Source organism: Mus caroli, chromosome 5 (assembly GCF_900094665.2).
Source record: "Mus caroli chromosome 5, CAROLI_EIJ_v1.1, whole genome shotgun sequence".
NCBI classification, from domain to species: Eukaryota; Metazoa; Chordata; class Mammalia; order Rodentia; family Muridae; genus Mus; species Mus caroli.
Window position 1 is genome coordinate 100,238,740 of NC_034574.1, and position 14,691 is coordinate 100,253,430.

At 43.4% G+C, this 14,691-nt stretch overlaps 1 protein-coding gene across 5 annotated transcripts in view; it reads left to right on the forward strand.

Moving 5' to 3' along the window:
* The first annotated feature begins 957 nt into the window (after positions 1 to 957).
* Positions 958 to 14,691, forward strand: part of Brdt (bromodomain testis associated) — a 57,396-nt gene continuing 43,662 nt past the window's right edge. The window contains exons 1-4 of one of the 5 annotated variants that reach the window (XM_021162657.2): positions 958 to 1,105; positions 11,254 to 11,395; positions 11,977 to 12,216; positions 13,449 to 13,586. In XM_021162657.2, coding sequence (XP_021018316.1) covers positions 12,028 to 12,216; positions 13,449 to 13,586 — 327 coding nt within the window. In that variant the 5' untranslated portion in view covers positions 958 to 1,105; positions 11,254 to 11,395; positions 11,977 to 12,027. The other 4 variants (XM_029477852.1, XM_021162658.2, XM_029477851.1 and 1 more) reach the window with 4 other exon arrangements.

Consider the following 14,691-nt stretch of genomic DNA (forward strand, 5'->3'; position numbering starts at 1 on the left):
CACTCTGTAGACCAGGCTGGCCTTGAACTCAGAAATCCGCCTGCCTCTGCCTCCCAAGTGCTGGGATTAAAGGTGTGTGCCAACACCGCCCAGCAGGATTACTTTTTTTTTTTTTTTTTTTTTTTAAAACAGTGAGTATCCCAGGTGTGGTGGTCCACGCCTTTAACCCCAGTTTAACCCCAGCACGGAGGGGGCAGAGGCAGGCAGATTTGTGTGAGTTAGCAAGTTAGCATAGCCCCGAAAAGTCAGGACTATACAGAGAAACCCTGTCTCAAAAAACCAAAAGAACAAAACAATGCATTAAGTATCTATTATCGATTTGAGACTAGAGACCAGAGCTATACAGAAGAAGGCTGAAACAAAAGACAAATGTCACCAGATTAAACTCAGGAACACCCAAAGTAACAGCACAGGGTCAGACCAAGACGAGAAAGTGGCTTCAAAAACAAACCTCTTGGACCAAGGAGATGGTTTATGGGTTAAAGGCGCCGGCCGCACCTATGACCAGAGTGGCTATCCTTGGGATCCACATGGTTGGAAAGTGAGAACTGACTCTTGGAGGTAGTCCTCTTCACGGAAAGCATACAGAATAAAAAACATAGTAACACCACTCTCCTCGTTTGGAAAACAAAACACAGGAAAGTCCCACCTTCAAGCCCATCCCAGATGGTGATGGTCTCGGCTACCCAAGACCACCTTCAGATAAAAAACAAGTAAATAATAATTGCAAAACCTAAACCAAGCAAGCAAGCAAACAGTAAAATTCTCACAGCTCCACTATGTTTGCAGGCCCACGCCCTCCTAGGGTGTGGCAGTACGGAGCGAATACACCCAGCCCACGCAGCCTATCTTCAAAGCCTCAGCCGCCACAGACCTGACTCACACCTCCGCGCGGTTTGAGGCGCAGGCACAGTCACGTGGCAGACCCTGGCCAATCAGCAGGCTGCTCGCGGGTGAGTCCCATAAAGGCGCCAGTCGCTGGCTGCTGACAGCCGCCATCCGGCGAGAGCTGGCGGCCACCGGTGGAGGACCCGGAGCGACGGTCCTGCACTGCTTCATCTAGTGCAAACTGAAAGGGTGGTCGGATAAGGCCCTTTCCTAAGAGGTACTACCATTGCTACAGAGGCTCGGCCCGGGGCCGCCCCAGGCGGCTCTTTGGGTGAGAATAACGGTTTTTTTGCCTCTCCCCTCCCCCATGAGCGCTGGGCCGCAAGGAGGGCAGTTGGGAGGCCATTGCCCAACCAAGTGCGTGACGCCTGAAGCCCTGGTGAGCTGGGAGCTGCCTTCCTTTGGTCTTGACCAGCTGAGAACTTGTGGGCCCACTTTCTCCCCTTTTTTCTGCTTCTAGTACTTAGCCTTCCTACCCAAGGCTTGGAAGGAGGTTGGCGCAAAATCCAGGGTATAACGGTTTTCTTTGTGGTTGGAGTGTCGGGCCATTTTCTGTGCTGTAGTTTTGAGAGGCTGGGAGAATATTTAAAGCGCCTTTGTTGTGTCTGTTCTGTTTGTGGATATCGAGGGCAGGAAAATCCTGGTCCTTGATTCAGTCTCCTACTCTTATGGAGCGCCTTGGAATATACCAAACCTTGTGCTGTGTGTGTGGGTCAGAGTGTGCCCCACCTCCGGGCACTGGCCTTGTGCATGGGCAAGAGTGCCTATGGACCCACAGGAAGGAGCAGGTATGTGGGAAGGGACGAGGGAGGTGGCTCACAAAAGACAGCCCGATCTCTAGGAGCAGATGGAAGCTGGGTTTAAGAGTGATAACAGCAGTTCTGGTGTAGAAGTGATTCAGAGGTCAATACATAGAGTGAGGTGGATGGAGCCGGGCATAATTGTTTGGCTTGGTAGTCCAGACTGGCCTTGTCTGCCTCCACCTCAGTGGTGCGGGGATTACAGATGTTTATCACAACACCTGGCAAGATTTTCTGAGTTTTAAAAGAAAATGTGTGTGTGTGCATGCATGTGTGTATGCCTGTTATGTGGGAGCTGGGTATGCATGGCTCTCTGGTCTGCTGGTCCACAGGATTGTCCTATAAGCACTTCTAACCACTGAGACATATCTCTAACCCAGAATTGCTCGTTTGTGAGTGGCTGCTATAACGTTGGGTTGATGGAATAGCAAGAGCTAAGTCTCACAGTGAGTAAAGTGACAGTTTATTAAAGGATCTATATGTCCTAAAGGCCAGGCTGTTGAAAAGTTTGGTCTTAAGCAAGTGCTTGAATGAAAAACTGGGAACATCATTGTGTTGCATGAGCTTATATTGGGTGGGGGGTGACAAACAGTGAAACAGAACCTGGTGGTGTGTAGGACAGAGGATAGTAGTCTACAAAAAAGCACTTACTATCTTGGGGTCTTGGGGTGACTGAGGTTGGCATAAAGCAAAGGTATAGATGGAGTTAGGGGGGATGGGCAGGCATGGTACCCAACACCTATAATCTCAACACTTGGGAGGTCCAGGTAGGAGGACCAGGAATCCTAGGTCATCCTTGGCTACAGAGTGAGTTTGAGGCCAGCCTGGGTTACATAAGAAAGGGAGTTGGGGAGAAAGACTGAGAGAGACAGGAAGGAAGGAAGGAAGGAAGGGAGGGAGGGAGGGAGGGAGGGAGGAAGAAAAGAAAACAGGGAGAGGAAAAAGAGGGAGGGATTAAGAATGGGACCAGAAAGAAAAGTTAACACAGCAGACACTGTCAGGAAGGAGGTGGCTGATGCCTCTCTTTCCTCTCTGGTCCCCCAATGCCCCGTTTTTACTATCAAAGCACTACTTATGTTTGTCAAGTGATAATCACCTGTTCACAAGGACCTGAAAGAAGTCTCCAACCTCAGCTGTAACACTGGGCTTGACATCCTTCTAAGTGCTTTACAAATATTTAATAGATGAACAAATAGAATTTGGAAGATGGTGTCCTGGAAGACAGACAAGAGTTTTAGGAGTGTCACAGTAATAGTCTAGTGACAGACTGCCAAGCAGTCTGGTCAGGTAAAGTACAGCAAGAGTCCGTTGGACTTAAGAGGTGAGTGTTATTGTAGGGTTGACTTAAGAGCTGACTGTGGTGAGTGTTAGTGTAGGGGAAGTTGTAAGGAGTGAGGAGGAAGCCAGGTGTGAAGCAGGTAATGCACACAATGCAGATTTTGGGGTACTCTGTGTGAGATCCACAAACCAATGTTGAGGCTCCAAGGAGGTAATAGGATTATGAGAAGACATTGTTTTGAGGAAGAGTCAGGATAATTCATGGTGTTTCAAGTTCTGGGTATGAAGAGACATTAATGATATCATAACCTCTAATCTATCTGTCTATCTATCTATCTGTCTGTCTAATTTACTTATTTACTACTATTTCTGGATTTTTAACCTACTTTTATCTTTTATATGCTATGTATATGCTTTTTAAATACTTATATTTATTTATGTGTAGGCATGTGCATCTACATGCACATGCATGCAAATGCTCTCTGAAGCCAAAGGGAAGCTGGATCCTTTGAAACTGGAGTTATAGGTAATTGTGAGCCAGCTGTTGCTGGGAACCAAACTCTGGACCTCTGGAAGAGCAGCCCCAGCTCTTAACCCCTGAGCTATCTTTTTAGCCCCTTGTGCATCTTTTTTGGAGTGTGCATCATTTTTTGGAGCGAAACCTCTCCAAAGAAGTCCTCTGCCCGTGTTGGAATCAAGTTTCTCTTGTTGCATAGGATCCTTCTGTGGTTGGACACTGGCCCCTCAGTAGGTTATGTGAAGACCTGTAGCTGCCTTCTCCCATTTGGTAGGCTGTCTTTTCATCTCAATGACTCTTTCTTCCCTGAGTGTACAGAATCTATTTCGTTCTCTTCACTGATTTATCTTTACTTTTGATGTCTCTGATTTTGATGTCTTCAAAATTCCAAAGACACAGTCCAGATTCACATATAAATGAATATATACCACATGTACCTCATTTGTCTCTTTGAATCTGCGTTACCTCACTATCTCTATCCATTTTCCTGATTTCATTTTTAATATCTGAGTAATATCCCATTGTGTACATGTACCACATTTTTTAACCCATTCATCCATTGACAGACATCTACTGCTATTTCTAATTCTTGGCTATTATAAATACAGTATCTATGAACATTGTTTATAGTAAGTGTCTCTGCAGTAGGATGTGGAGTCCTTTGGGTAGATGTCAACAGTGGTAGAGCTGGGTCTTGAGGTAGATCCATTCCTTGCTCCCTGAGGAACCACCACACTGATTTCCACAGTGGCTGCACAAGTTTGCACTCCAGCAATGAATGGATATTCCAATACCCTTGCTCCGCATGCTTGCCAGCATGAGCAACATTGCCAACATTTTTTTTTTTGGTGTTGTTTATTCTGATGGGTATAAGATGAAATCTCAATGGAGTTTTGATTTTGTTTCCCTGATAACTAAGGATGTTGATCATTTCTTTAAGTGCGGGATTCCCTTCTTAGATCTGTATTCCGTTTTTTAAATTGGATGGTTTCAGATGTCTAGTTGTTTCAGTTCTTTATATATTTTAGACATGAGCCCTTTACTGAATGTACAGTAGTTGGTAAAAACCTTTCCTATTCTGTGGGCTGCCCCTTTGTCCCAATGATGTGTCTGTTACCATACAGAAGCATCTCGGTTTCATGAGGTCCCACGTATTTTTGTTTGTTTGTTTGTTTGTTTGTTTTTCGGCTTTTTTGAGACAGGGTTTCTCTGTGTAGCCCTGGCTGTCCTGGAACTCACTCTGTAGACCAGGCTAGCCTCGAACTCAGAAATCCGCCTGCCTCTGCCTCCCAAGTGCTGGGATTAAAGGCGTGTGCCACCACCGCCCAGCGAGGTTCCATGTATTAATTGCTGATCTTAGTGACTATGCTAAGTGTGTTCTATTCAGGAAGTCTTTTTCTGTGCTAATGAGTTCAAGCCTATTCCCACTTTCTTTAATCGGATTCAGTGTATCTGGCCTTATGTTGAGGTCCTTGATCCATTTGGAGTTGAGTTTTGTGCAGGATGATAAGTATGGATCTATTTGGATTCTTCTACATATAGCCATGCAGTTTGATAAACACCATTTTTTTTTGAAGATACAATATGTGTTTTTGGATTCTTTGACAAAAATCAAGTGTCCATAGTGTGTGGACTTTTATCAAAATCTTCAACTTGATTCCACTGATTTTATGCCTATACTGTCCTTCCTGTTTTTATTGTTCTTGTTCTATAGTACAACTTGAAATCTGGAATGATGATAGATACCTCTAATAGTTTTTTATTATCCAGGATTTTTTTTTAGCTATCTCTGTGTGTGTGTCTATATGAAGCATAAAATTGTCCTTTCAAGTTCTGTGAATATCTGTGAAATATTGATGGGAATTACATTGAATCTATAGATTGCTTTTGGTAAGATGGCCATTTCACTGTATTAATTCTACCAATCCCTGAGCATGGGAGATCTTTCCATCTTCTGATACCTTCTTTAATGTCTTTCTTCAATGTCTTAAGGTTGGTGTTATACAAGTATTTAATTTGGTTGGTTGGTGTTGCCCCAAGATAATTTTTGTGGCTATCGTGAAAGGTTTTGTTTCTCTGATTTCTGTCTCGGGCCATTTGTCATTTGTGTATAGAAGGGCTACTGATTTTCATGTTAATTTTGCATCTTGCTACTTTGCTAAAAGTGCTAATAGGCTGTTCCTGGTGGAGTTTTTAGGGTCATTTATGTATAAAATCATATTATTCACAAATAAGCATACTTTGATTTCTTCTCTTCCTTTTAGGCTCCCCTTGACCTCTTTCAGTTGTCTAATTGCTCTAGCTAAAATTTCAAGTTCTATACCGAAGGTATAGAGGGAGCAGACAACCTTGTCTTGTTCCTGATTTTAGTAAAACTGCTTTGAATCTAAGTCCCTTTGGGTTGATGTTGGCAGTACACTTGCTGTAAATCTCCTCTATTATGTTGAGGTATATCCCTTGTATTCCCAGTCTCTCTTTCCCTTTTTCAAAACTCTTAGAACTTAAAGTGTTTTGAATTTCACATTTGGAAATATTTGCATATAATATAATGAGATATCTTCAGTTAGAAACATTAAATTCATTTATGTTCCATGTATGAGCAATGCATATATACATACACACAAATATAGTTTTATACAGCATTTTTAGTGTGTTTGTATTTTTACCACATTCTGTTCCATAAAGTCAGAAATAGAATTTTCCAGGCATAGTGTCAGGTTCTGGAGCGTTTCAGATGTTAGGTCTCTACACTGATGCTCAACCTGAGGCAGTGAGTGCAGAGTAGAATAGTGGATAACGTGTGAGCAGGACCTGGGGAGGATGGGGTTTGGGGCCTGTTTAGAACGTGACTGTGAATCTAGGTGGGAAGAGCATCTCAGGCCTGACTGTGTTGGCTCAGAGGCTGGACAGCCAAGAAATTAATGGAGGATATGCCTAGTCCAAAAAGACAAAGTGGGGAAAGAAAATGATCTTGAGGGATCAGTAATCTTGGCCCTGGAAGTCTTGGGAACAGTTTAGAAGATGTGACATTGTGTGTGTGTGTGTGTACATGTACCCATGCATGTGGAGACCAGAGGAAAACCTTGGATGCAGTCCTTATGAACACTCTCCACCCTGAGATAGGATCTCTCATCGACCTGGAGATCACCACTTAGGCTAGAGCAGGGATGCAGAGAGCTTTAGGAACCTCGCTTTGTTCACTTCCCCAGCACTAAGATTACAAGCAGGCTCCTTCCACCTCTCTGCTTTTTAATGAGGGTATTTGTGTGGCAAAGCACTTTACTGACTAAGCTATCTCCCCAGTCTCTGCAATTTAATTTCTTCCTTTTTAATGGTGCTTTAAATTTTATTTTTATTTATGTATGTGTCTATATAACCTGGGTGCAGTGCCCACACAGTCCAGAAGAGGATGTTGGATGCCATGGAGCTGGAGTTATGTTGTGAGCCACCCAATGCCAGTGTGAGGCACTGATCTCAGGACCTCTGGAATAGCAGGCATCCTCTTAATGACCGAGCCATTTCTTTAGCTCCTGTAATTTCTTATAATAAATGTTCTGTGTCTCCATTGTCCAGTGGCTAGCCACCAACCATATGTAGCCAGATGTTAGGCAGTTAGAGGTGGCCAACAATATGTATGATCATTTCTAGTACCCTATCAGTCATCAACCAATTTAGGATTGTGTGTCTCTCTGTATTAATGGGGATCCAACTCAGGACCTCACATGCAAGGTAAGTGCTCTACCACTAAACTCATACTTTAGCTCCTGATACAGTTTTAAATGGCCGAGATAGAGATGGAAGATTTTATTTTCAAGAGAAGCTGATAAAAGTACATTTATTAATGTAAGAACTTGGGGCTGGTGAGATGGCTCAGAAGGTAAAGACACTTGCTGTTAAACCTGCCGACCAGGATTAAGTTTCCAGAGTCCACGTGATGGGAGGAGAGGACTGGCTAGAGGTTTGCTCTGACCTGCACGAGCATGTGTGCATGTACACATGTACAGCCATGCGTATGCTCATGCGATAATAAATAACTTAAAACTGGTTGTCTCGGCTTCCTTCCCATTGATATTTTAAAGAGTACATTTTGCATTTGACACTTAGACAGGGGTTACATTTCCCCTAAGAGATTTCTTCTGCTCACCTTGTATTGTAAGTAGATAAATGCACTTCACAAATGGCAGCTTCCATCCCTCTAAAAACACCATTAAGAGTACCAGGAGGCCTATGCCTGTCATCCCACTACTCAGGAGGCTGAGTAGAGGATTGCGTTGACTTTGAGGCTCATTTGGGCTTCTGTCTAAAAGCCAGAGAGAAAGAAAGGGAGAAGGAGAGAAAGAGATGGGGGGAGGGAGGGAGGGGAGAAGGGGGAGAGAGGGGTGGAGGAGGGAGGGAGAAGAATTAAATAGCTGGCAATTGGAAGGTAGAAGCAGAAAAATTAAGAATTTGAAGCCATCCTAGACTATATACTAAGCTTGAGGAAAGCTGGGATACATAAGTCCTTGCCCCCCAAGCCTCCCCCAAACCACAAAGCCAAGTTTGGTACTAATGTGCCCATGCTCCAAACACTTGAGAGGTAGAAGCCTTAAGACTATAGGATCAGGAGTTCCTTGGCCTTATGAGGTAGGTTGAGCTACATAAAGCCTTGCCTCAAAAAATAAAGAAAAAGGAAAAAAAAAACCCAAAAAACTAGGAGAGACTGTGTGATATTTACACACTAGGAGAAGATATTTGTAGTACATAACAACAAAGGCTTTGTGTTCAAAATATGTGACAATAGTGACAGACAGCATGGTGGAAATGTAGTTACTACACCTCATATGTGCTTGGTGGGCGATGCCCAGGTGGCCAGTAAACACAAGGAGGAGCTTCACATGGCTCCTCAGAGAAACACACTTACCATCACATTAGCCTCCTGTGCACACAGAGGGCTGATGTGGACGTAGGATCAGACGCTAATACAGAAAGGAAGTGGCTTGGAGGGTGGTTTGCACATTTTGGAAAGCAAGTGGCATCTTTTAGGTTGAATTCCTGCATATGATTTAGTAGCTTCACTTTTTGACTTTTACATGGCATGCACATATGACTCAGTGATGTCGTCACATCTGGGTTCATACATGGCATAAACATTCATATGTTACATGTTTTTGACAACAGTGTCAAATGACTCTAAAGTCTCAAAATGAATGATGTGGATGTGAATGGTACATGCTATAATAATCTATACTTGGGATGCTGAGGCAGGAAGCTTCCTGCAAGTTTGAGGATGGTCCTCGTCTACACAGTGAGACGTTGCTCAAAGAAAACTAAAACAGGAAAGAAAAGAGGCTTTCTCCTGCAGTGAATTAGTTTAAGTGAGCAAAGCAATTCCTGAATAAGCCTTAGAAACATAATAATGAGGGACAAGCCAAGTGAACTGTACATAGTAAGTAATGCTGTGTCTGTGCCAAGCTTGAAGTGTTTCAGATAACACAGAGAGGTAAGAGTAGGCTGTAAGGGTGCTGGGCGTGGTGGTGCACGCCTTTAATCCCAGCACTCAGGAGGTAGAGGCAGGCAGATTTATGAGTTCGAGGCCAGCCTGGTCTACAAAGTGAGTTCCAGGACAGCCAGGGCTATACAGAGAAACCCTGTCTCGAAAAAGAGTAGGCTGTAAGACTGGTAATGACCTGAAATTAATACATTTCAGCAGAGTGGTAATCCATCTTGGCTGTGCTTCAGAAATACAAGGAACTTTTAAAAACTAAAACTGATTGTCATACACTAGAAAGAAAGAAGAGATACACGATCGCAACGTGGTGGAGCCATCCTCCTGTGGCACTCTGGTTATATGTCTCTGTTCATAGCATAAAATATCTGTGTTTTCACTGAGCACTGTGTACAGTCCCCAAAAGCCACAAGCAGCTCGCACGATGCTGAAGGTGTAGGTAAGATGCAGTGCTGCAATGCCACAGTGGAATGTCGCACAGCTTTAAAAAGGAAGAAGGGGCTAGAGAGATGGCATAGTGCTTCCATAGTCCAATTCCAAGCACCCATTTTGAATGGCTTATCTGCTTCATTCTGGTACCATCCAGTGCCTTCTAGCCCTTTTCTGACCACTGAGGACACCTGTACATATAGCTATCTACTCACACATACATACATAATAAATTATTTTTAAAATACAAACCTTTAAAGGAAGGAAATGGAGGCTGAGGTCATATAGGTCAGGGTAGGTTTCTTAGCTCGCATGAACATTGTCCTGAGTTTAATCTATAGCACCACAGAAGTGTGTGGGGTGGGGGTGGTGGCCATCACACACCTGTGGTCCCAGTTCTCAGAAATCTGAAATAGGAAGTTTGCAAATTTCAGGCTAACCCTAGCTACATGGCAAAGGAGAGAGGAGGAAAGAAAATCTGACATTCTGTAAACATGGATGACTCTTGAGGATTGTGAAGTAAGTAAAATAAACCATTTATTTAAAAATATAATGTGCTCACAAGATGGCTGAGCAGGTAAACGTGCTTGCTGCCAGGCCTAACGGCCTGAGTTTGATCCCTAGGACCTACATGATGAAGAGAAATGATTCCTACAAGTTGTCCTCTGACCTCCACAGCATGTGTGCTCTCAAGTGTGCACGCATGTGCACACACACACACACACACACATACACACAAATGTAATGAAAAAATATGGTGAATGCTGTGTGATTTCACATGTAACATCTGGACTAGTGCATTTCATAGAAACAGAAGAGCCAGCCTTGGGTCTTATGCTACAAGCCTGTAACTCCAGCTCTTAAGAAGTTCAGGGCTATTCTGAGCATAGTGAGAGACCTTGCTCCTGGAATAATAACAACGGCAGAAATACAAGTTGTGGATGCCAAGAGTGGAGGAGACAAGAATCGGTGGGATAGGGATTGTTCAATGGATGTAGAATTTGAGTTTTGTGAGATAGAGATGGGAGACTGGCTTCAGAAAAACATGAATATATGCAATACTAGTGTACTAAGGACTTTTAACAGTTGATTGTTTCCGTATGGGTTTTACACAAGTCAGACGGAGACAAGCAATTACTGGGAGCACTGATGTCATATAAATGGCCCCTGGCTTAGTTTCAGAACACACATGCCACTTCTCATTTTGCTTACTAACTGGAGGAACTATCATCTTCCCAGTTCTAGAGTCTGAACTCTGTCTCTTCTCAATAACACCATCCAGGCATCTCAGATAGAACAACGTGCACCCAAGAGCCAGACCTTAACACTCACAGCTCTCTTCCTAACTTGTTTTCCATTTTACTTATTATTACTGTTGTTGGTGTTGAGGATGCTTGGACCAGGGCCTAGGCCTGGGTAAGCCACCTCTTTGCCACTGAAGTATGCTGCTAGGCCCTGTTTGAATTGGAGGATATGTGTGTGTGCCTGTGTGTGTGTGTGTGTGTGTGTGTGTGTGTGTGTGTGTGTGCTCGTGCATGTGCATGCACACCTGCACACATCATGAAGCATGTGTGGAGGTCAGAGGACAAGTTGCAAGAGTCTGCTGAGCCATCTTGCTTGTTTTTAGACCTAGTTATTTCGTGTGTGCAAGCAAAGGCCAGAGGACAACTTGTAGGTGTTGATGGCTTGGAATTTTAAATAAATTACTTTATTTAAATCAAAAGAAAGTTTTCGGGGTGGGGGGTGGGGGAGAGTGGAGGAATTAGTCAAAAGCTCCTTCAGTCTTTCTCCTGTGTTGAGTGAACAACTACAGGACAGCGAAACCTTTAACCTTCCTGGTGCTTCTTTTTTCTTAGGAATTTGTAGACTTTTCCTGCTAAGACCTCAATTTGTATTTTTGAAGAACAGAAAGAAATTCTGTGACGTGTTGAAATAATTTAAACCGTCTAAGACCAAGACATACATAATGAAGCAATGCATACTATTTGTATAAAAAAGGTTAGTATTTGTTTTAAAATTTGTCATTTGTGCTTTTGTTCCTAGCCTAAGATGTGAGGGTTTTGTTTTGGACTTTTTTTTTGGGGGGGGGGATGATTTTGTTTTTGAGACAGGCCTTTACTATGTAGCCTTGGTTGGCCTGGAACTCAATATATAGACCAGGCTGACCCTACATTTACAGAGATCTGTTTGTTTCTGCCTCCTGAGTGCTAGGACTAAAGGTGTGTACCACCATGCCTAGACATTTATAAATGAACATTTAAACAAAATGTGTAATATCTTATCTATGTGGATTGTGTATGCCTATAATTCCAACACTCAGGAGGCTGAAGCAGGAAAGTCTTATCTGAGGCTGGCCTGGACTACATACACAGTAAGATGTGGGACCTGTCCCCAAAACAGCAGCAGCATACAGCCAGGCTTGGTGCTGTACTACTTTAGTGAGCTCCAGGCCAGCCCCAGAAACATAGTCAGACCCTGTCCAGAAAAACAAAACAACAAAAGTTACTTTTTTTCTTGAATAAACCCCTTGGTCTCTTATAAATGACTAAAGTACTCATTTTTTTTTTTAAATTTTTCAGGACATGTCCTCATAGACAACTTTAAAATACCAGGATCTGAAGTGGTTGAGAATGTCTCTGCCAAGTCGACAAACAGCTATTGTTAACCCCCCTCCACCAGAGTACATCAACACGAAGAAGAGTGGGCGGTTGACGAATCAGCTGCAGTTCCTACAGAGGGTTGTGCTGAAGGCCCTGTGGAAGCACGGCTTCTCCTGGCCTTTCCAACAGCCCGTGGACGCCGTGAAACTAAAGCTGCCTGTGAGCACCCGGACATGTTAACTTCAAATAACTTTCTGTTTTTTAATTTGTGTATGTGTGTGCATGTATGTACGTGTGGGTGCATGCATGCATGTGTGTGTATGTGTGCACATTTCAACATATCCGTGTAGATCAGAGGACAGCTACACCCTGGGTTCAGGGACTGAGTTCAGGTTGTCAGCCCATGGGCTTAGTACTTTCCCTACTAAGCCATCACTGGCCCAGATCTCAGGTGCTTGAATCAAGGCAGAAGGAGAACCTTGTAAGGAGCCTTGAAGCCACATGGTAGTGGACCAGAAGGAGCAAACTCAGTATCAAGATACAACCTGTGGAGACTTAGTCTGTTTTTTTTTTATAAAGCACCTCAATTAGGAATGGGCATTTAATGAAATATGGGAGAGAACTGTCACCAAGATGCAGAAGCCAAATTCAGCTCCAGCACCTGCAGGTGTCAGAGCCCCCAGCATTCATGGTCTCATGTGGGAAGTGGGAGATGGGGGCTACTTTCAAGCCTTTCTCAGATAATACTGGGAAATGGAGGATGAGAAATTCCTTTCAGAGCTAAGCTTTGGAGGAAGCAATTTTAAATTCTAAAAACCGTATTGAAAAGCTATACCACTCTTGGGAATATACCCAAAAGATGCCCCACCTTGCCACAGGGGCATTATTTATTCATCATTATTTATTTGTATGTGTGCACCAGATGCACAAGGCAGGAGCATGGAAACTGGAGGACACCATGTGGGCCTGCAGTGCCAAGTCAGGTGGTTAGGCTTCGTGGTGAGCACCGAGCACCTTTACGGTGCCAGCAAGCTGTCGGCACTGCCTGCCTTGTAGTCTTTAGAAGCTTTTCCTTCCCTCTGAAGAGCAGCGCTGTGACGACTAGCCTTGCTAGCCTTGGTTTTTGTTATAAAGGCTCTGGTAACCAGGCTATTGGCAAAGGTAATGGTTTGATTAGAGGTATATAGTTTATAAATGGTTTAAATCAATAGTTGTAGTGAAATCCTTTTCTACATGTAATGGTACTGTACTGAACCCAAGGCCTCGAAGCCTACTAAATGTATGCATACCACTGAGCTACATCTCCATCCAGTCTGCTTTAAAATATGTATTATTAGTTTATTGTGGTGCTGGGGGTGGAACCCAAGGTCTTGTGCATATTTTATGAGCTCGCGATCTCTGAACTACACCCTCAGCCTCATTCTAATAATAAAATTTGTTCAAACCTACAGGACTATTACACCATCATAAAAACCCCAATGGATTTAAATACAATTAAGAAGCGGTTGGAAAATAAGTATTATGAGAAGGCTTCCGAATGCATAGAAGACTTCAACACAATGTTCTCAAACTGCTACTTATACAACAAGGTATGGAAGCTGTTAGCACAGCGCCTCTTCTTTGCTGTTGTGTGTAACAAGTATGATTTCAAAGCCCAGGTCCTGATTAGAAGTGCTTCCGTGTTGTTTTTGAGGGGAGAAGGACAGTTTGAAACACAGTTTCCATGTCTGAAGTCAAACTTGAGTCCCCCTGCCCCAGCCTCTAGAGTCCTTGAATTATAGGCATGTCCATCATATTCAGCTTACCTATTTTTATTACAATACTGATTTTGTAATATTTTGTCATTTTTCTCTTAGTGTGTGAACATGTATAACGGTCAGAGAACAGCATTCAGGAGTTGATTTTCTCCCATAGTTGGTTATGGGGCTGGACTGAGGTCATTAGGCTCATATGGCAAGTATTTTTACCAATTCTGAGCCATCTCACTGGCCCTACTTTGCATATTTTAAGAAAAATGTTATCATAGGATTTCATAATTTTCATAATGAATCTATTTGCTCAACTTGTTTTTCAGCCCATTGGCTGTATTTTGGTCTGAATAGCTGAAAGGGGCCAAGGAAAAAATGAAATACCAAAGTCAGACTGTAACTCAGGAGGCTGAGGCAGGAAGAGTTTTTGAGTTTAAGGACAGCTTGGGTACAGTGTAGGGCACTGTGTCAAGAAGAAAAAGAAGCACTGGTGGGCTGGCTCTCTGTGACCACTGTGCAGGGTTTCCTCTGTCCTCTTGATGTCTTAGTTACAGTTGAGCACCTGATGGCACATTAATCTTGGTTAAATTTTCTAGCTATTGCCTAAGTTGGAAACGTATTGACATACTTTGCAGTGCCAAGGACTGAGCCCAACCCTGAAGTCTTATCAGGTGTCTATGGTAGAGATGTTTCAGTGTCAGACTGCAGCTTTCACATTTCCTTAGTAGGAGCTTTGTCTTTCCTCAGCGATGGGTGCAGTAAGGCTAGGGAACACTACAGCACACTAGGGGACACTACAGGGCACACCAATCTCACCCAGTCCCTACTCAGTGTGCAGGGTCAGTGACTGACTTTGCTCAGCAATGCCCCCTATTCAAGTGTAGAAATCTTAACTGCAGACTCCTTTTTGCATTGCTGTGTTGGTTAGATTACATTTTTTTTTTTT